The 21701-nt window shown below is 48.1% G+C and overlaps 1 protein-coding gene across 4 annotated transcripts in view; it reads left to right on the forward strand.

Annotated features, from left to right (window-relative positions):
* Positions 1–21701, forward strand: part of Lgr6 (leucine rich repeat containing G protein-coupled receptor 6) — a 133644-nt gene that overhangs the window by 20509 nt on the left and 91434 nt on the right. For all 4 annotated transcript variants that reach the window (XM_017797450.2, XM_017797451.2, XM_029562173.1 and 1 more), the window contains exons 2-3: positions 9778–9849; positions 11453–11524. In XM_017797450.2, the coding sequence (XP_017652939.1) occupies positions 9778–9849; positions 11453–11524 (144 nt within the window). The remainder of the gene's footprint in view (positions 1–9777; positions 9850–11452; positions 11525–21701) is intronic.

Genomic DNA, 21701 nt, shown 5'->3' on the forward strand with positions numbered 1-21701 from the left:
AAAAAAAAAAAAAAAAAATTTGGATCTCGGATCTAGTCGTTCTAATAAACAAAACAGGTAGAGTTGAGGAAAAGGACAGGTTAGTGGGGTGATATTTAGACGGAAGGGCATGCAGACAGAGGCAACAAAATCCGAGCTGCTCAGAATGGGCCAGGGGTGCCGGAGAGCAGCAGTGGGAGGTGGGGGGTGGTCTGGGATGGCGTGGTGCAGTGGGAGGTGGGGGGTGGTCTGGGATGGCGTGGTGCGAGCAGGTGGGCCTGGGGAAGGGCACTGAGCTCCAGAAAGTTCCACAAAAGGCTCTGGAGAAGCCAGACCCAGAGGCCTACTGGATGAGTGGAGCCCTCCTGGCTGTCTTTGGTTTGGGCTGTGCGTGCGTGTGCGTGTGTGTGTGTGTGTGTGTGTGTGTGTGTGTGTGTGTGTGTATGCAAGTCTTCATTTCCTTCTTTAACGTGGGAACGATGTTCATTCCCTGGCGCATGAAAAGCGGGTAGAATCAAAGGACACCAGAGAGGTGGAGGCTGAAGTAGGGAAGGGCCAGCAGGGGCAGCTGTCCCTCGGTGCTGCGAACTGGACTGTCTTCAGACACAGTGGGAAGGAGTCTTTGAGGTGCCTGCATCATCCTGAATTGCTGCTTCCCTGCCTCCCCTCCCACCATTGACAGCCCTGGCACCTCTGTGGTCCTGGATGAGGAGGTCAGGGGTAGGCTCCGGCTGTGTGAGCCCAGAAAGGCAGGGATGTGGTGGGGACCTTTCTCCAGTCTTCCAACCAGACACACCTGGCCTATGTACCTGGGAATAAAGGCCTCAGGATAGTAGCCTCAGCTAAACAAACAGGCCAGAGGTGCACAGGACTCCACCTCTAATCCTGCTGCTCCTCATTGTGCTGGCATTCAGCTCAGGGTCCTCAGCCTCCCTGGGAGGGCTGGGATGCAGGGACTACCTGGGCAGTTCTTTCTGTAGGGGACTGTGCTGGTGTCTATTACTTTCTCTAAGGGGTTCCAGTGTGGAAGTGCAGATTCCTCCCCCATCCCCCAAGCACCACACCTCAGCACATTGACATGATGCCCTTGCAGCTGGAGCTAGGGACCAGAAAACAGCTAGAACAGAAGCAGAAGTGGCTTAAAGGACTCAGTGGGCAGTTCCCCAGATGCATGTCGATCATTTGCTTTTGCTGGGTTTGTTACCCTCCTGCATCAGATCTTAACCTCTGCATGCAACTCACCCCTCTGTGACTGTGTAGAAAATGGTCTTGAGGGGCTGGAGAAATGGCTTGGTGGTTAAGAGTGCTTGCTGCTTTTTCAGAAGATCTGAGTTCAGTTTGTAGCACCCACAACCACATGTAACATTAGCTACAGGAGATTTGATGCCTTCTTCTAGCCTCTCAGAGAGCACTTGTACACACACACACACACACACACACACACACACAAAATAAATTTTTTTAAAAAAGAAAAGTGGATCTTAAAGCTGGCATGTGTGTGGTGAGAACAGATAATTGGACCTGTGGTGGAACTCGCACTCTATTTGGAAATTGGAAAAAGTAGCCACAGGAATGGGCAGGCCATCAGAGGCTAGGAGTTGACAGTTTCTAGTAGAGGACAGGATTGTATGGCCTGACTCTGGAAACTGAAGCCTCAGAGATCAGAGTCAGAGGCTCTAGGGATTAGTGTGAGGCAGCCCTACAGCATTCAAATTCTAGTCCTAACATTTGTCACTCAGGCTTTAATTGTCCAGTCTGTTGTCGTCTCCAGTGGACTTGGCTCTTTGAGGACAGAGAGCATTGTAGAACTTTGTGTCTTCATCACTGAGCCCGGTGTCCGGAGGATGCAGGCACTTAACAAATACTTGCTGAGGAGACACATAGCAGCATGAGTAAATTCACTTGAACAGGGTTCTGATGAGTGGAAGGGGCAGGGAGCAAGGCTCTCACGGTAACATTTGTTGGTTTACCATGCACTAGATCTTGCCTAAACTCTTCACTATCGAGGAAGGTAAGGCAGAGACAGGTGAAATAACTTACTCAACGTCACATAGCCAGAAAGAGGCAGAGTTGGACGACAAACTCCGCTCAGTCTGACTACAGGAGCAGTGCCTTTGTTGCTGCAAGGAATGCCCTGTGATGAGGGGCTGTTCTAGATCTGGCATGGAGAAAGGAGCCAAGGGGAAGCACACACAAGCTCTGTGCAATCCTTGCACCATGCTTTGCTCCTGAGAACTGTCACCTGACTCTAAGCACAGCCAGGGGCAGCTCCCTCAGCCCCTCTAAGGATCACAGTGAAGGGCCAGGGGGCAGAAGCGACCCCTTTTCCTGACTTTCTTTGGCACTTCTGGCTGGGATTTGAGCCTCTGCAAATGGCTCTGGCTTAGCAGCTTCATGTAGCAGAGCAGGTAGGGTGGCTCAGCCTGGCATGGGCCTGGCTTTTCCCAAAGACATTCCCTGGTGGTACTGGGGTTAGGGCCAGCCAAGATCCCCTTCTCCACACTCTTTTCGAGTACCCAGGCCCTTGGCTTGCTGGTGCTGTCACATGATCTTTCATTCTCCCTCACTCTTTCTCTCTGATGGAATATCACTGTGTAGCCCAGGCTGTCTTAGAACTCAATCTGTAGCTCACGCTGGTCTTAAACTCCAAATCCTCTTCTCCTGAGTGTTGAGATTATAGGAGTGCACCATTGTGGCTGGCAGGTAAAACCTTTCTGTTAAGAAGCAGCCAGGTGTGGTGGCACACGCCTTTAATCCCAGCATTTGAGAGCCAGAGGCAGGCAGATCTCTGTGAGTTCAAGGCCAGTCTGGTCTACATAGTGAGTTCCAAGCCTGCTGGGGTTATAGGGAGAACCTGTCTCAAAAAGACCAAAAAAAAAAAAAAAAAAAAAAAAAAAAAAAAGGGAAGAGGAAGAGGAAGGGAGGAGGAGGAGGAAGGGGAGAAGGCTGGGCGTGGTGGTGCACCAAGCCTCAGTTTCCCCTATCTAACGATTTTGAGAGGGAGGTATCTCTCCCGTCTCTTCTGTCTTTGGCCTCCTGTCTTTGCCATCAGACTTTGAGGACACCCACATAGGTGCTGGTGATGTGACAGTCTCCAAGTTCCATGATCTTTTAACCCACAAGCACAAACAAAATCCTGCTTGTTTTGTTTTTTTCCTCCCCTATCTCACCTGACATTCAGTAATGTCTCCTTCCCTTGCCTTTATCCAAGACTTGAATTATCAGGCCACCTGCTGATGCTCTGGGTTCCCAGCTTCTTCCTGGTACAATCTGACTTGCACAACAGCTGCCTCTTCCTGGAAGCCTCCCAGGAGCCCCTTTTTCACAAACACCCCAAGCCCTGCTGCCCCTTCAGTCTCTTCCTTCTGCTCCTCACCCTGCTGGTTTCCCCATCATGATCCCTCCTGCCACTCCAGGTGGGCTGGGAGACATTCTATTACTAAAGAGGGAGCCAAGAAATGACAAGACAAAGCAAATACCCTTTATTTAAAAACACAGCATTGTTCTTACATAGAATTTTGTGCAAAGCCCAAGAGAACGGTCTGTGCTGTTATGTGGATGGAGAGATACACTTTCCCAGATGAAAGCAACTCCCTTGTTTGGAAATTTACAGAAAACTACAAAAATCCAAAGAACTTTGCATTATCCTATGTGTTTGGGATTTCAAGAAAGATAGCTGGTGTTCATGTTCTCCTTGATAGGGGGGGTCATCTCAAGAAATGGACAGAGGAGGCTGCACTGGAAAACTCCAGGTCTTTCTGGTTTTTTTTGAGACTCTTTGGGGCTCTGAAGCAACTTGCATGTGAGCTTAAGTAGTTCTGTACCTACCTGGATCTGTTTTTTTTGTTGTTGTTGTTTTTCTTTTTGCAATGTAAATGGAAGGCTATAGGGCCTCCATTTCAAACACATGAGATACACTTTTTAGTTTTAATCTATTTTATTTATTCTTTATTTATTATGGTGCTAGGAATGGATATCTGTTCCAATTCCTTGAGCATCCTAGGCTAGTCCTCCACTTCTCTTTGTGGCAGGAGCTTCCCCAAACCCCTGTGCCCACCAGCACATACTGGACTTTCTATTCTGTCCTATCCTACCCCTGTCAACCCCCATGTTGTTCCCCAGTACAGCAGAATTCTAACCAGCTCAGCCTGTCTCAGAGAAGGGCTACATTAAAGGGTGTTAGGCAACCTTTGGGGTTCCATCCAGAGACTGGCAGAAGGTTCAAGAGAACCTGATGTTCCACGGTGTGTTCTAGAGGGTGCCAGAGCATCACCCATCCGCCATCCTCTGTCTCTCCTCCCACTCCTGCTGGTCCTATTCCTTTCCCCCAAATAGGCTTCCTTCTGCTTTCAATAACACATTGATTTGAATGTTTATTGAGCACTCCTGTCTGCCAGGTGCCTCAACAAATCTGGAGGATACACTGATTAAATTCTTGCTCTGAAGAAGCATGTAGCCCTGCTGAGCCGGGGGGGGGGGCAGCGGGGCTGGAGAGAGAGATGGTTAAGAACACTGGTTGTTCTTGCAGAAGACCCGGGTTCAAATCCCAGCACCCACATGGCAGCCAACAACTGTCTGTAACTCCAGTCCCAGGGGATCCGACAGCCTCTTCTGACCTCCGCGGGCATTGAACGACACAGATGCACTGATCTACATGCAGGCAACACACGCATACACTAAAAATAAAAAAATTTCTTTAAAAAGGAAGCAGGTAGTGAAGCTGGGTATGTTTGTATCCACCTCTAATCCAAGTACTCAAGAGGCTGAGACAGGAGGCTTGCAAGCTCAAGGCCAATGTAGGCCACATAGCAAACCATGTCTCAAAAAAAAGTGAGGCTACAACTCTTGTCAGTGAGTATTAAAATTATTATTCCATTTTACAGATGAGAAAATTAAAGCTTAGAGATAGGAAGTGACAGAACCAGGGTTACACAGTCAATTTATGTGCTGGGTCATACTAAAGGCAACTATAGTGCTCAGCACATGGTGAGTGCTCAGCAACCTTCATTGAGTGACTGTACACAAAATACCACAGGGACTTGGGACCTTCGTGGCCTAGCTCTGGCTGGGAGGCAAGGAGAGGCCTCACTGAGGAGGTGGCTATGGGACACAGCTATGGCTGGGGATGGGCGCATCTCTCACCACCCTAACTGTCCTTTTCCTGAGGGCAGAGTCTGTTTTTCTCTCTCTCTCTGTCTTTCTCTCTCTCTCTGTCTTTCTCTCTCTCTCTGTCTTTCTCTCTCTCTCTGTCTTTCTCTCTCTCTCTTTCTCTCAGCATGGCTAGTGTGGTATTAATTGTTAACTAATTATTAATTGTTAATTAATCTGACTGTAGTCCTCATTTCACAGTGCAAAAGTGTATCAAATAAGTAAGCTGTACATCTTAAATATATACAATAAAAATTATGCAACAGAATCAGCTGGAGAGATGGACAACCTGAGTCCTTAGCCAGGTAGTAGAAAAAGGGCCCTATGTGGTGGGCCTCTTTTCCAGTGTGGGGTGTCCTTCCATCTCCACTCCAGCAGAACCTGCAGCTTGTCTGTCACTGGCTCTTCCTCCCATAGGAAAAAACCTCAAACAGACCAGGCCCTGTGGCCCCTTGGGTCTCAGCCAGTCACGTGTGTACGTGTGGGGAGTATCTCCAGGTTCCCAGCCTCTCCATCATGGTTCTGCTGCTCTGGGTCCTCTGAGTTCCCTAACATCCTTCCTCTTATCAAACCTGTTACCTGTCTCTATGGTGACATCGCCTCACCCAGCTTCCTTGGTGGTCTGGTTGCCTCATAGGATGAAGCTCTGAGAACATTTTTCCTAATGTGCAGCCAGAAGCTCCCACTTCCTGTGCCCAGGGCGGCCCCTTGAATCTTACCCCACTCTTCCCTCCTTCAGCCTCTCCAATCAGCATCCTCATCATCCACCCCACCCCATCCTGCCATGTCCAGTTAGGAGGACGTATAGCCCCTCTGGGTATCCCAAGGCCTACTGGGAAGAAGGATTGAGGGTGAGACTGTCAGCTGTCCTCCCTGCCCTCTTGCTTGTTGGCAGCAGCAGCAATTGTGGACCTGGAACAAATGAAAATGTGATGGCTCTGTCCAAACTTATTAAGAATTTCAGAACTACAACAGCTGAGTTAATATTAAGCCCAGGTCCTTCAGAGTGTAGGGTCCTATGCAACTGCCCAGGCCACATGCCCTGAACTCGGTCCTGGAGAGCTGTGTGCATATGGTGTGTGTGTTTATGTATGTTCAGTATATGTATGTTCCATATGTGGTGTGTGTGTATAGTGTGGTATATATGTGCGGTGCGGTGCATAGTATGTATATATGTGTGGGGTGTGTGTCTATACATGTGCAGTGTGTGGTATATGTGTAGTATATATGGCATGGTGTGTATGTGGTACGCATACTGTGTGTGGATTATATATGTATATACACATATATATGTTGTGTACATTGTGTGTCACATGTGTGCATGTGATGAGGTATATGTTGTACGTATGATGCATGTGTGGTACGTGTGGTGTTTGTGCATGGTGTGTGTATGTGTGGTGTGTATGGCATATGTGGCAGGTGTTATGCATGTGTGGTGTGTGTGTGTGATGTGTGGTAGATGTTATATGTGATGTGTGGTAGGTGTTGTATGGCATATGGTGTGTGTGGTGTTGAATGTGTGTGGTATATGTGTGATGTATGATGTATGGTAGGTGGTGGTGTGGTGTGTGGTATGTAGTACATATATAGTGTATGATGTATGTGTTGTGTTGTGTGGTGTGTGTGTGTGTATGTTTGTTCATACGATGACAGTGGTAAAGCAGTTTGTATTTAAGCTTGGGTGTCCATCTCAGCCACAGATTTGTTAGATCCCCAAACAACATGACTGAACCCTACCTTCTACCTGGGTTGAAATAGATTGGAGGGGCAATCAGAAGCCAGAAGGAGCCAGACTTGTCCACAGTTAGACAATCATAAATTTTCCCAATTGAAAGGCGAGACCTGGGAAAGCTACTTATTTCCTCTAAAGAGCTTCTGCCTTCATGGTAGGTAGATGTGTCAGGAAATGGCAACTTGAAACAGCTAGAGCTCCAGCATGTACAGTGCTGATAGGCACGTGTACCCTCCTTGTAACAGCACTGTGAGATAACAGAGGAAACACAGCTAGATGATCACTAGCTCAGTACATGACCCCCACCTTGTACATATAGATTCACATGGCGAATGCAGCCACCACCAAACCCCAGGCACCCAAGGCTGGGGTCCCTTCAGTTTCCCACGTGTCCATGCAAGACCAAGTGTCAGAGCTGTGTTTTCTGGGCTGCTCAGCTGGTCTCCTAGGATAGTAATAGGTCAGATCTACTGACTTGATAGGACAACCTCTAGGGGTGCTGGGGGTGTCTGCCTGTCTTCTCTTCTGTCCCCAGGAAGGGCCCAGAGCCCCTTGCTAGGGCCCTTAGCCATCTCTAGGCCCTGTGGTATCAACACAGAGGGGCTGGACTTTGAATTCTCTGCTTGGCCTCCCTCTTTCTACCCTCTACTCCTCTGTTTTCCCCTTCCCCTGGCATCAGGCTCACCCTTTTCCCTTTTGTGAGAGAGCCAAGCTGAATGGGACTCGCCCACCGGATCATTTGAAATCTCCCCTCTGGCCCCACCTGGCCCTCCACTGAGCTCGCAGCTGGGCTGGGTGCTTGTCTGGGACAGGATGTGGGGGGCGCTTGTGGGGTACAGCCCCCTCCTCCTCAGGGAACAATGAGGCTGCTGGCCCTGGTTGGTGAGGTGGAGGGAGTGGGTGGGGGGTATGGAACTGCATCAGAGACTCTGAGTGCGGCCCCTGGGGGGACAGCTGAGTGATGAGGCCTGAGTCACATGCCCCACTTGCTCCTTGAACTCCCGCTCCAGTACCTGTCAAGACACATCCAGAAATGCACAGGGTAAATATTTAGAGGTAATAGTTTTTGAGGTACCTCGACTCTCTCTCCTTATGTGAGGGAGAGGAATCCAGGCAGACCCAGCATGACAGCCTAGGCCTCTGTGTGCATCACTTCAGAGCCCGAGCATTCCGAAGGGTGGATCCAGGCTAACATCAAGGAGCCCTCTTGGCCCCACTTGCTCCTGCCTTCACCTGTGACCATCAATGTGCCAGCTGTTGCCTCTGCTGAGCCTATTCTAGCCCTACAGGCCTGCAGCTGGCCCCTCCATTTCCATGGGGCTGTTGGGAGGGAACACTGACAAGAGCCAGCCCACACTGGGCATGCCAGTTCCTTGGCTATACCCTGCACAGAATGTCTTCCTTCCTCAGAGGACATGGAGTCTGGGGCCCGAGCTTTATCAAAGATAAAACGTTTGAGACTAAACAGTCTTTTTATAGACTGGAGCTGGGCTCCCACAGCACATGTTCCCCTCCATTCCCAGTCTGCCTTTCTGAGTATACTCAGAAAGCAGACATGTTTCTGGGACACATGGAAGCTAGGAGGTTTGAGAGTAAACTGCACTCTTAGGGAAATGAAGCTGCCAAAAGGCTTGTTATGCTCAGAGATGTTGTGACCTACCTTGGTACCCCCAGGAGCAGCACCTTGGGGGCAAGAATCAGCTGGTGGGATATTGAGATAGGATGGAGCCCAAATGTGTCAGGCATGCATTTTCAGCCTTAGACTTCACTGCTCACTCGGGCACAAACAAGAAAATGCTCACAATGGGCAGGACCTACAAATCAAGGTGTGTAAGGCAGAGACTTCTTGTGTATAGGACCCCCAAGGGGAAGTTGGAAGGAAGAAAGCAAATAGTTACTGTATATGTATGTACTCTTCATCAGGCAGTCTGTAAACATAAGCTCACTTAATCCTCACAGAGATTTTACCAGCTTGGTGTTAATTGTCCTCTTTTTATGGATGAGGAAACAGAAAGTCATAGTGGTGGAGAGCTCAAGGACTGATGGGTAACTAAAGGTGAGATTTGACCTCGGGGCCTTTTGACTCCAAAACTCAATCCTCTTTCCTTTTGTTTTCTTGGATGTAAAATGGCAGCTCCCCTGGGATTATTGTGAGGATTAAATGAGATTATTTGGATAAAGGCTAGTTAGTGCCGGGTACAAGGTGCGTCTTCGGTAATGCCAGTGTGATTATTGTGATGGTTTGTGTGCGGGGTATCTTCAGGAACAGTGACACAAACCCCCACAAGGTCTCTCAGATAACATGAGCAACAGAATGATTTAGAAGGTGAGTTCACAGAGAGCCCAGATCTGCACATCTAGCCACTTCAGAATCTGCGAATCTTCTGGGGTGTGCCAAGAGGTCAAGAAAGACAAGGGCCTGGAGAAGCAAAGCAGAGAGGAAGGGGGCTGGCAGAGATCTCAGTGGGCAGTGGAGCCCACCATTATGGGCTGGAGCAGGACAACACATGGCTGGGTTGGGGGCAGGAACATTGGGAAACTGCTGCATGGGTAGCCACCCAGAGTCTGTCTCCCTTGAATGGATGAGGCATTATTTGCACAACAACCCCTGCCTTCCTGCTCTGAAATTCTGTACCCTTTTTTTCTAGCTTGACAGGGAGATAAGTTTCCTGGCTAACTACAGCTTGACCCAGGAGACCCTCCCAAAGGGGACAGGGGGAGCCTGGACAGAGAGTGGACCCATTTTTGTTCCCAGAGTACATATGACTGTTGTTGCTAGACTGGCTGTGGGATAGGATGACATGGGGATGGTGGGGAACTATGGGAAGTTTTGCAGTTCCAGATGGGGACTGGAGCTGGACAGTGTTGATAGTACAGGAGGGCACTCACAGCCTCCTTTCCATTTTCTCTCCACACAGAGACCTCAGCATGAACAACCTCACGGAGCTTCAGCCAGGCCTCTTCCGCCACCTGCGCTTCTTGGAAGAGCTGTGAGTCCATGGTTCCAGGTGGGAGGTGGAGCTCTGGTCACCAGTTGTGGGGACCAGGGCTCTTCTAGAGTGGACCTCAAGGGAGAGAAAAGAGCTTGGCAGGCGAGTGTTTAGTTGAGACCTGGCACCAGAGTGACAGTGTCTAGCGACATAGCGTCAGAGGGCTAAGGTCTAACCAGAACTCTTCAGCTTCTCTCTACACCCCTACTTAACAAAAAACATACAGGATCTCTCTATGCAGCTCAGGTTGGCCTGAAATTCACTATCTAGCTCAGACTGGTCTTGAACTTGCTGTCATCCAGCTTCAGTCTCCTGAGGGCTGGGATTACAGGTATGAGCCACCATACTTGGCTTAGCTTTCCCTCTTGCTGCCCCCTTTCTCTGGAAAGCACCTCTGAGCTGCTACCATCCTCTCTACCCAAGCTGTCTGCTTGGGGGAGGGAATGGTCCACGTGGGTGACGCTAGCAGCAGGCAGAGAAAATTTCCTGGTGAAGGAAACCAGTTCTCAAAGGCAGCAGAGGCCCTTCTAAGGTGGATGGGGCACAGCTTGGGTGGGAATGCAAAAGAGAGCTAAGGCCAGGGCATTTCATAAGACCAGCTTTCCATCTCCCACTCACTGAGAAGGGTCTGGACCTGTTTTAAAGGCCGCACCTAAAGGAGCAATACACCACCTGTACCCAGAGCCCAAGCTTGGAGACCTCAAGTGTCAGGTTACTTTTTAAACAACAAATGTCAAATAAAGAGATCCATTTGCCTGTCTCTGCCTCCACTGGAATTAAAGGCATGTGCCACTTTGCCAGGCAAAAAAAACTCAAAGCTTTCTGAGCACTGATAGGATGCCATGGTGGACAGTTCTGCACCTGACCTCTTGTGACAGGTTTGAATCAAAACACAGGAAAACTAAAATTACTGTAGGAGTCAAAGAGTATAGCTTGCCTGTGGGGTGCATGCTTAGCATGCTTGAGGTACTGGACTCCATCTCCAGCATCCCCAAAACCCCAAACAATAAATTATTGCATAAAATTACCTTCAGACTCTGTGTTTATAAAACAAGTCATTTTGGACTGGTGAGTTGGCTCAGTTGATAAAAGTACTTACCACCAAGTCTGATGATCTGAGTTTGATCCCCAGAAACCACATGATGGAAAGCACAAACCACCTTCCACAAGTTGTCCTCTGACCTTTCACTTGTGCATTGTGGCATGTGTATACACACACACACACACACACACACACACACACGCACTAAATAAATAAAATAAGAAGAAAAAAAAGTGAATTTTGAGTTTAAGCTTGTGCCTCACCCCTAAGATAGATATCTCATTATATAGATGCAAATACTTGGAAATCTGGAAGAATCTGAATTCCAAACACTCCTGGTGCTAGGCATTTCAAATACAGGCTACTTACTATATCCTCTACCTCACAGGATTACTTCAAAACCTGAGCCAATGACTGGGAAGCATACAGTGGACCACAGAGCTCAGTAAATGGCATGTGCTGCCACTGTCCTTCCTCCTGTACCCCAAGACAGGCACTTGCTGGCTCACTCCCTCCTTGGGTTACTTGTCAACACTGCTGACCTTTGTCTCTGATTTGCAGGCGGCTCTCCGGGAATCATCTCTCACACATCCCAGGACAAGCATTCTCTGGCCTTTACAGCCTGAAAATCCTGTAAGTAGAGGCCTTTTGTTGAGATGGTGGTCAGCAGGAGTGTTGTCATTTGAGTATGGCTTCCCAGTTGATTTGCTTCTCATTTCCTTATCTCCGCTTTTCATTTCACTTGTTATTTCCATTTCTTGCTTTCCCCTTGTCTGATTTGTAAACAAAGATTAAAAGGAACCCAAAGTACTTGGCATCCCAGCAGGAGGGAGCAACTTTGTGAACAATTATCATTGTAGGGCCCAGTTCAGGGTAATTTTGTTTTGGTTTTTACATTTATGATTTATTTGTGTGTGTGTGTGTGTGTGTGTGTGTGTGTGTGTGTGTGTGTGTGTGTATTGTACATGTGTAGAGGTCAGAGGACAACTTTTGCAAGTCTACTCTCTCCTTCCACCACGTGGGTCCTAGGGATGGAACTTGGCTTGGCAGGCTTGCCAGCAGGTGCTTTTATCCACTGAGCCATCTTACCAATCCTTGGTTTTAATTTTAAAAGTTACTTATTTATTTTAATTTTAAGTATGAGTGTTTCTGCCTGCATATATGCTAGTACACATGTGCATGCAGTATCTGTGGAGACCAGAGGAGGGTATTAGATCCCCTGGAACTGGAGTTACGGACAGTTATTAGCTGCTATGTGGGTTCTGGGAACTGATGCTGGGTCCTGTGTAAGTGTAGCCAGTGCTCTTAACCACTGAGATGTCTCTTCAGCTCAATTAAAAATTAATTTTTGAGAGCTGGAGACATATGTAGTTCAGTTGATAGTGCTTGTTTAGCATGCATGAGGCTCTGGGTTAGATTCCCAGCGCTGTATAAACCAGGCGTGTTGGAGCATACCTGCAATTCTAGTACTTAGGAGGTGAAGGCGGAAAATCAGAGGATCAGATAGTTCAGTCATACATGTTTGCCATGTAAGCATGAAGACCTGAGTTCAAGCCCCAGCCCCCACTTAAAAAACCAAATGTGATGGCTTGTGTTTGTAATCCCAGTGTTTAGGAGGCTGAGACAGATAGATGCCCCTGCCTCTGCCTCTTGAATACTAGGATTAGGCTAGGTTGGAAAACCCCAGGTCCAGCGACAGACTTTGTCTCAAATAAATGCCCAAGTGGTTGGCTCCTGAAGAACAACACCCTGAGGTTGACTTCTAGTCTCCATGTGCTTGCGCACCTACACATGTGTACCTGTGCAAGCATGAACATGCATGGGACACGCACAAAAGAAGCTCAAGATCATCTTCAGATACATAATTTGAAAAAAGAAAAAAAATTGAAAAGAAACCTTTATTTAAAAAAAAATAGTACGTATTGATGGGGCTGGAGAAATGGTTCAGTGGTTAAGAGCACTGGCTGCTCTTGCAGAGGACCCAGGTTCAATTCCCACACTCACATGGTGGCTAACAACCATCCATAATTCCAGCTCCAGTGGATCTGGACACCATCTTTTGACCTTTGTGGGCATTGTACAACATGGGTGCTCTTACATACATGTAGGCAATACACTTATACATATAAGATAAAAATAATAAATAAAAAATTATTTATGGTGGAGAGACAGCCCAGTGGTTAAGAGCACTGGCTGCTCTTGCAGAGGACGTGGGTTTGGTTTCCAGAATCCATATGATGGCTAGCAACCATCCATAATTCCAGTTCCAGTGGATCTGATGCCCTCTTCTGATCTCTGCAGGCATTGCATGTCACAAGTGCACTTACATACATGGAGGCAATATACTCATACACATTAAATAAAAATAATAAAATATTTTAAAAATATTTATTTATTTATTTATTTAGATGTTTCTGCATTTAGTAGATAAGGCTGGCTTTGAACTCACAGAGATCCACCTGCTTCTGTTTCCCGAGTGTTGAGATTAAAAAGAAGTTAGCACTACCATGCACTGCCAAGTACTTTTAAAATTATTATTTTTAGTTACCATGCAAGATAATGGGTTTTATTATGATTTTTTGGGGGGGGTTAAATTATTTTAATGTCCTTACTAAAGACCTATCCCAAGACACTGGCAGGTAGGCTTGGTGGGTAAGTAGCATTCACTTGACATTGTCATACATATGTATCATTGCACTTTGCTGATGTTCACCTCTCCTACTACCCTTTCTTTCATTCTTTGTTTTGTTGACTTTTTTTATTTTTTGAGACAGGATCTTTCTATGTAGAACTGACTGACCTGGAACTCAGTATGTAGATCAGGCTGCTCTCAAATTTGTACTGATTCCCCTGCCTCTGCCTCCTGAGTACTAGGATTAGAAGCATGTGCTGCTGTGTCAAGTCTTTCAATTTTTTTGGTTTGTTTGTTTTGTTTTTGAGAAAGGGTCTTGCTATGTAACCCACACTTGAACTTGAAATTCTCCTGTCTTAGATTCTCAAGTGCTTGGATTACAGGAATTTGCCTGGCACATGTGGCAGTTCATCTGCCTTCCTTTCCTTCCTTCCTTCCTTCCTTCCTTCCTTCCTTCCTTCCTTCCTTCCTTCCTTTCTTCCTTCCTTCCTTCCTTCACCCCTCCCTCCCTCCCTCCCTCCCTACCCCTCCCTCCCTCCCTCCCTCCCTCCCTTCCATTTTTCTCCTTAAGGTTCAGCCTTAGTCTCTGCCTTGGGCCCTGAGCTCTCACTCTCACTATGAAGGAATTTCCTCCTTCAAAGCTGGCTGCCTCCTCCAGCCCCTTTCCCCCCTTTCAGGAGCAAAAGGAGCATGAGAGGTGGAAAGGACCTGAGTTCTCTGACTTAACTCTTTGCCATTGTGCTGGCAGCCCATTGTAGAGAAGGGAAGACTGAGGCACTCTCTCCACCTACTCCAATCCATGATGTACACTGTCCTAGCTAAGTCTGATTTCCAAGTGGAGAACAGGTGGAAGGAGACAGGAAGAAGTGTATATAGAGTCTGAAGACAGGTGGGCGCTTCCCAGAGAGGATGCACCATCACAGGACTAGTGTGGGAGGAAGATGAGCATTTATGGGGCTGATCCCATGGCAACAGAATGAGCACTTGGGGTGTCCCCAAGGTAGTGAGCCATTCCCTAGTTCTGCTATTCTGTCCTGACTATACATGTAGCTCTGTATAGTTGAGCAGGTTGTCAACTGCACCAGAGCATCTGGCTGAGGGGAGGAAAAGGCCTGAAATCCAGCTCTGAGCCCTGGTTTGGAGCACTGTCTGTCCCAGAGCAAGTCTCTGTCTTGTTTCCACAAAGTGACCCGTGGGCTGGCAGTGACCCTCGCCCTAGAGCTTTCTGCTTCCAGATGTTCATCAGTCCATAAGCATTTTTGGTCTCTGATATCTCTGACCTCCAAACTCCTCTCTCCATCTGCCTCTAAGTTTCTAAGGCTTCAACCTCTTCCTCACTCTACCTTGCTGTGGCTCCCCAGTGTCCATGTGTCCCCTTCTTCCCTTCTGCCTCAGCCAGCTCCCTTCCTCTCTGCCTTTCTATTCCCAGCTTCTCACTTCCTCTGGCCACGGGTCTTGTTCCCTGTGAACCTTGCTTCCCCCAGGTTGGGTTTATGGGGACTTGGGGGTGGGGAAGGCATCTTGAACCCACTGCACAGTGCAGGCGGCCTGCTCAGTGGCATGTCTGTGCCCAGTGGCAGGCTGAGACCTGCAGTCGGATTAGAGAACAGGGCTATGTTTGCTAGGCTTTCAGAAGATGTGAGGCTCACGTCCTTAACGATCCTAAGACTCCAGCTTAGAGATGAGCCTCCTCTTTCTTCTCTGCCTGCATTAGGCAATAAATCAAAGCCCAGGGGAAACCGCAGCCTGCCCTCCCCCTTTCCATCAGCGGCGCCTGGGCCCAGTGAGCAGGTCAGCCAGGAGCTATGGGTGGGAACCAGGGCAGCCAGGCTGCTACCCCTACTCTGCCAGTACCCCCATTTTGTTCTGTCATTGAAGACCACCAGCGCTCCAGAGCAGGGGAGTCCATGTGCATCTGGGTATGAAATCCTTTCTACACCTGAGGTCACTTTCCCTTGTTGCAGGTACTTCTGTTGCTCAATTCTGCAAGAAAAATAGAGCAGTAGATAGAGCCCACCTTCAGCCCAATAGCTTCTTTTTGTACAAGGAAACCCCAGCCTTCTGTGTCTACATCCTTCTCAAGGCTGTGCCTTCCTTTCTGTGAAGCCGGGCTATCCCGAGGGGAGGGAGGCACAATGGACAGGACAACAGGATACTCTCCCTCCTTGTCCTGGAGGCAGAGTGATGTGGGGGGGATTCTCTCTCTGCCCCTTTCCTAAGGGACTGTGACAGAACCCCTCCATGGTAACCTCCCCATGATTACCTGGCCCTCACCTCTGCAGATTCTCCAAGTCCTCAAGCCCACCAGCTCTGAACAGGTGCTGGTCAAGAAAGTCAGCCCCTGCAGGAAAGGTCTAGCCTTGCACTCAGTTCTGCCCCGTGGCGGCTGTGAAGGCCCAGGTGCTAGACTCATACCATAGCTTACCCACAAAGCTGTGCTAAGGGAAACCACATTGCCTCAGACATGTGAGACAGTGCTGGGTCCTTTGACAGTCCTGCCCCCTGTGCCTTCACAAGGCACAGGGCAGCTGTGGGCAGAGCTCCCAGATCCTGGCCCCCAGCCTGAGTGTGTGTGTGTGTGTGTGTGTGTGTGTGTGTGTGTGTGTGTGTATGTGTATGTGTGTATGTGTGTCTGTGTCTATACCTGTGTCTGTTGGGTCTCTTGGCCTACCTTCCTTCACAGGCTGCTTTCCCCAGAGCTGCCCTTCTAGAAATTGAGCAAGGCTCAGCCTTGGCCTCCTGATCCTTTACAGACAGCTATGGCTTGCATCCACCCTGGTTCAGGTCAGTTTGGTCCCATTTAGAATGACTCCTGCTGAGCCTCTGCTGCATCTCACCAGGCCCAGATCTAAGTAACAGAGGTGGAGGTTTAAGAGCTCACTTCCACTCCTTGCCTAGGCGCCTGGGTGGGAGATTTCCCCCTAAGGCCTTGTTCCTGGATGGAGCCCAGTGTTTGTGCCTGAGAATTCCTGGCCAGTGTCCTCTTAGTAAAGACTAAAACTCTAGAAGAACAACTCTATATTTCTGAGCTTGATCCATTCTATCTAAAGCCTGGCTGGAATCACAGAGGGGCATGAGGGAGTTAGTGTCTTAGGGATAACTCGAAGCACTCTAATGCAGTTGTTAAGGATAGCCCTCTCTATTCTGTGTGGAGTCATCTCAGGTTGATATTGACTGTGAATCCTCTCCATCCAGCTGGACTGCAGTCATATCTGGGCCAGGGTTAGGCTGCCTCCTTGTTGATGAATTGGATGGAACTGATATGGGAGGAACTCATGTTGCTTGGGAGCACTGAGCTCTCGGAGTGCAGCTCTTGGGAGAAGGCTGTGAGGAGCCCAGGGAGATCTTCTGAGTTGCTCTTTAGCAGGAGGCCAAGCCCCATCCTCCCAAGGTACTGAATGACAGGAAGTGGGCCTCATGGGCAGCAGAGAGACTTAAGGGCACACTCAAGACCTCACCAAAAGGGATATCAGGGAAGATGTTTAGGTTTCCTCTCCTTGAGACTCAATTTTCTTACTTTTAAAATGGGGGAGTTATAATTAATTTCTCCATACTTTCAGCTGCAGAATTAAAACCAAAACCCCAACAATGGCCAGGGGTAATAGTGAATTCCTGTATTCCTGCACTTGGGGTCCGAGGTGGAGGATCATTGAGTTCAAGGCCAGTCTGGGCAACATATCAAGACCCTGCCTCTCAAAAAAAAAAAAAAAAAAAACAAAAAAAAAAAGCTTATCCTGTCATTGATGTGGTACTAAAAGTCAACACTGAAAGGTTCACTTTACTTTAAAAAAAAAAAGATTCGGTTGGGGAGGCACAACAGAGTAAGGTGGATCTCTGTGAGTTTGAGGCGAGCCTGGTCTTCAACATAGCAAGGTCCAGGCCAGGCAGGGCTACGTTAGTAAGACACTGTATTTTTTTAAAAAACAGTGTGGCAAAGTTTAGAACGATAACATCGAGTCTTGTAGCCATGCCCAGCATACATTCCTCTAAAAACAGAAGGTGCTAACTAATTTAAAACTGAATGATACCACGCATGGTGGTGCACTCATCTTTTCCCAACAAAATGAAACAACCAAAAAAAAAAAAAAACCCCAAAAAAAAAAACCCCCCTGCCTCTCAAAAAAAAAAAAAAAAACCTGGGGGATGTAGCTCAGCAGCAGAGAACTTGCCTAGTACTATGCACAAAGCCCTGGGTTTGATCCTCAGCCTGGCAAAAATAAAACAAAAAATTCACCTTATACAGAATTCAACTTGAATACACCAAACCTTTCACAGGGTGTAGAGGGTAGGTGTGTCCCAGACCCTGTCTCATCCATTTACCCCAGTAACCCCAAGACACCTCCCAGATTCAAAAGAAGGGTGTGTTGGAAAGTGCTGGGGGGATTGTCTCTCTGCTATCCCCCGCTCCTGCTGTGGCACTCATGGTTCCTGCCCTCAAATGCCTCTCTGGTCAGAGCATTCTCCTTGTGCATGGAGGTGGTACCAAGGAACAGACTTCTACTGGATGTATGACTGCACATTGGACTCACCCTGGAGCTTGAAAATTAATGAGGCCTCATATTCCTCACCAAAGATTCTGCCCCAGAGGCTAAGTGGGACACCTTGTGCCTGGGCATTGCCCATGCGATTCTGACATGCAACCAGGGCAGAGAGTGCTCAGTTAAATCCACTCTGCCTCACTAGGCATAGCAAGGGCCAGAAAGAGAAGAAAGAAATGTGCACACAAAAACACTGGTCTGGAATGGGACTGAGACCCTGGTCTTAATGCTGCCATTAATGTGCTTTGTAACTCAGGGCAAGTCACCTCCCCCTTCTCAGCCCTCATCATCTCATCCTGGAAAATAAAGAGTTGTTTCCTTCTGATAGATCTTTCACTCCTTATTATCCAACTATGTTTCCATGCAGTAGCAAGGGGTGGGAAATGAGAGTGGGAACAACAGCAAGGGAAGCAGGGCAGGCCCAATACCAATGACTGTACTGACATCTAGCTTGCTGCATGTTGATTCATGGAAGAAAGGACTTTCTGATGACCACACTGTCTGGTCTGGCTTCAGTAGCTGGGAGACTGAAAGGAAGGAAAGTCGAGCACCCTGCTGAGGTGCTGCAGAATCTGTACTGGGGTGGTACAATGTGGAGACCTTAAAGATCTTTCTAGGGCCCATGAGATGGCTCAGTAGGTAAAGGTACCTGTCACCAAGACCTATGTTCAGTCTCTGAGTCTCACATGGTGGAGGTAGAGAACCAACTCCTGAAATTGTTCTCTGACTTCCATATGTGTGCCATTCCACGCATTTGCTTCCTCCCTCCCTCCCTCCCTCTCTCCCTCCCTCCCTCCCCCTCTTCCCTTCCACATATACACACACAGAGTAAATAAATAAATAAATAATGAAGAAAAAAGACCTTTCTAGATCTTACTGTCTGGAACACGGCAGAAGGAAGGGTATGGGCAGGAGATGATGTCAGTACAGATGCATCGAGGGGGCTCCTTGACAGTGCACCTCCCCTGTGTTTTGGGATCCCTGGATGGGAGTAAGCAGCTGTGACCCCCTACTTACCCAACCATAGTTTCTCCTGTGTCCTCGCTCTGAGCATGCTTTGGCCCCTGAGTGAGAATCCTGAGGATAGAGGCAGTCCATGGGAGATCAGAGTAAAGAGGCACTGTCTGCTTAGAAGTCAGGAGGTTGGAAGAAGTACCCACACAGCACGGGGCAGAAGCTCTCTTTCTGCTTGCTCTCTCACCCTTGGTCCTCAAGGGGCTCCAGATCTCCTGGGGAACATATTCAGGTCTTGTGTCTAGGCCCCAGTTCCAGGAGGGCATCTTAGTCAAATGATGGCTTCCCCTGGCTGACTTGGTACATCTTTCCGTATGGTTGTGTGAGAGTGCATTACTAGACTCTACCACTGAGGGAAGGATTTATTATTTATTTATTTATTTATTATTTATTATTTTGATGTTTGTTTATGGTGCTGGAGCTCAAACCCGAGGTCTCACACATGTTAGGCAAGAACTTACCACTGAACTACATCATCTTCAGATATATCATCATCATCATCATCATCATCATCATCATAACTTGTATCTCTAGTGATGGAACCCAGGGCCTTGAGCATACTAGGCAAGTGCTCTGTTATGGAGCTACAATGCCAGACCTTCTGAGGAAGCTTTATGTATCTTCTGGAAATCTCTTCCCTTTAAAGGGGAAGGAATTCAGGCCCAGGGAGGGAAAGTGACTTCCTTAAGTCAACCAATAAGTGGTGGAACTGAGATCACAGTGTGATATCAATAATTAATGATAAAGAATGCTATGAGTTTTTTCTGTGTATAAAACCTTGTTTTATACAATGAGTACTTTGCAAAGACTGTTTTATTTGATTCATAAACCAATGTACAAGGACAATGCCGTGGTCACCAATTCATGAATGAGGACCTGGAAGTTTAAGCGCTTTGTACATTGTCACATAGCTGGTAAGGTAGAGATCCGGCTTATGCGGCTTCAGACTTTGGACATGGGACTTCGTAGTTTTAAGTAAGCTGGGGAGAATCAAGTTTAAATTCCATTCATAAAACAAACCATTGTCATTGGAAAGGTCTGGCATTACGCCAGCCTGTACTGAGGGGCAGAAGGTTAGGAGAACTCCAGTAATAGAGAGTCTATGCAAAGGAACTGGGCCTGCCAACTGCTCGGAGCCCTGGGCTTTGCCCCATCTGCAGCCTGGTTGTTCTTTCTTCAGCTTTGTCTAATAGAGGCTCCTTTTGCTCACCACCCGATGTCCACCTGCTCCTGCAGCACTGTGCTCCATTTTGTTCCCTAGCTAGGACTCTTCTGCATCTATAAGAGGAGGTCATGAGAGAGAAGAGATGTGACTGGCCAGGGTGGTCACACAGGAGGCTGCTCCTTGGACTCCTCAGCATTTTCTGGCCCTTGCTGTTCTAAGCCTTGTGAGAGATGCTGTGTAGTGTAGTGTGTTCAGACTGGATGCCAGCCCTCTTGGGCCAAGAGTCCTGTCACCCACTCCATGACCTCAACATGAGGCTAACAATGACCCTATGAGGTGGACTGTTAACCAGATTGAGTGGATGCTTGTGAAGCCCTAAGAGCCATGTTTGACCCCTTAGATGTTACTGTTACTAAACTCAAAGGTCAGAAAATGGGTCACTTCCTGCCTGGTATTACCTGAGTGATCTTGGGAAAGATGCTTAGCCTCTCAGAGTCTCGGCCTCCTCCTGTCCTAAGTGATGGGTAGGCGACACACTATTGAAAGGACGCCTGAAGACCAGTAGGTGATCACTGGGAGATCACTCTCTCCTGCCTCTTGGGAGTTTGGCTGGCTGTTGAAGCAGATCTATAAATGCTCACAACTCCTCTCTGGATAAGACGCTTATGGTAGCCTGGTACCTTGGGAGGGACGGCTAAGTTTCTCTGCCTCGGTCAGTCAGTGGCTTCCTTCCTGTTTGTTCCTCACCTAAGTGCCCTCCTCTCATTGCTAGATCTAGAGCCAAGATAAAGAAAGTTACTGAGCAGGGAAGAAAGCTCAGTCAGTAAAGTGCAAGGACCTGAGTTCAATCCCTAGAACTCATGGATGAAAAAAAAACCAGGTGCAGTGGCACACACTTGAGCTTGTAGCCCCAGCTCTGGGGAGGCAGAGATCCCTTGGGCTTTCTGGCCAGCCAGACTAGCCTACTAGGTGAGCTCTAGGGCAGTGGGAGGCCTTGTCCCCAAAACAAGGTGGGTAGCTCCCAAGGAGTGACACACCTGAAATTGTCCTCTGACCTCCACCTATACTGTATGTGCACCCACATACATGAACAGAGAGAGAGAGAGAGAGAGAGAGAGAGAGAGAGAGAGAGACTGTCCAGCACTTGCTGTCCAAAAGCCTCCCAGCCCAGAGGGATGCCCATTTCTCTGTTGCTCTCTGACTTCTGCCCTGCACATGTGGTTTCGAGGAGCTTCATGGTTTTCTTTGGTGCCCTCCTGGGTTTTGTGGTTGGTTTAGTTGGGCAGCCTAGGAAGCAGACTTTTCCTACTAGTTGGTTTGCTACTTCTTTGTGTTTATATGCAATTAGGCCACAAGGGTAGGCTGATGATATGGATGTTTCAAATTGCTTCTGTAGACAAGGACTCCAAAAAGAACATTTGCCAGCCCCTGACATCTAGGGACAGTCTCCAGTCTTGCCTT

Source organism: Nannospalax galili, unplaced genomic scaffold (assembly GCF_000622305.1).
Source record: "Nannospalax galili isolate Female #2095 unplaced genomic scaffold, S.galili_v1.0 scaffold113, whole genome shotgun sequence".
NCBI lineage: Eukaryota > Metazoa > Chordata > Mammalia > Rodentia > Spalacidae > Nannospalax > Nannospalax galili.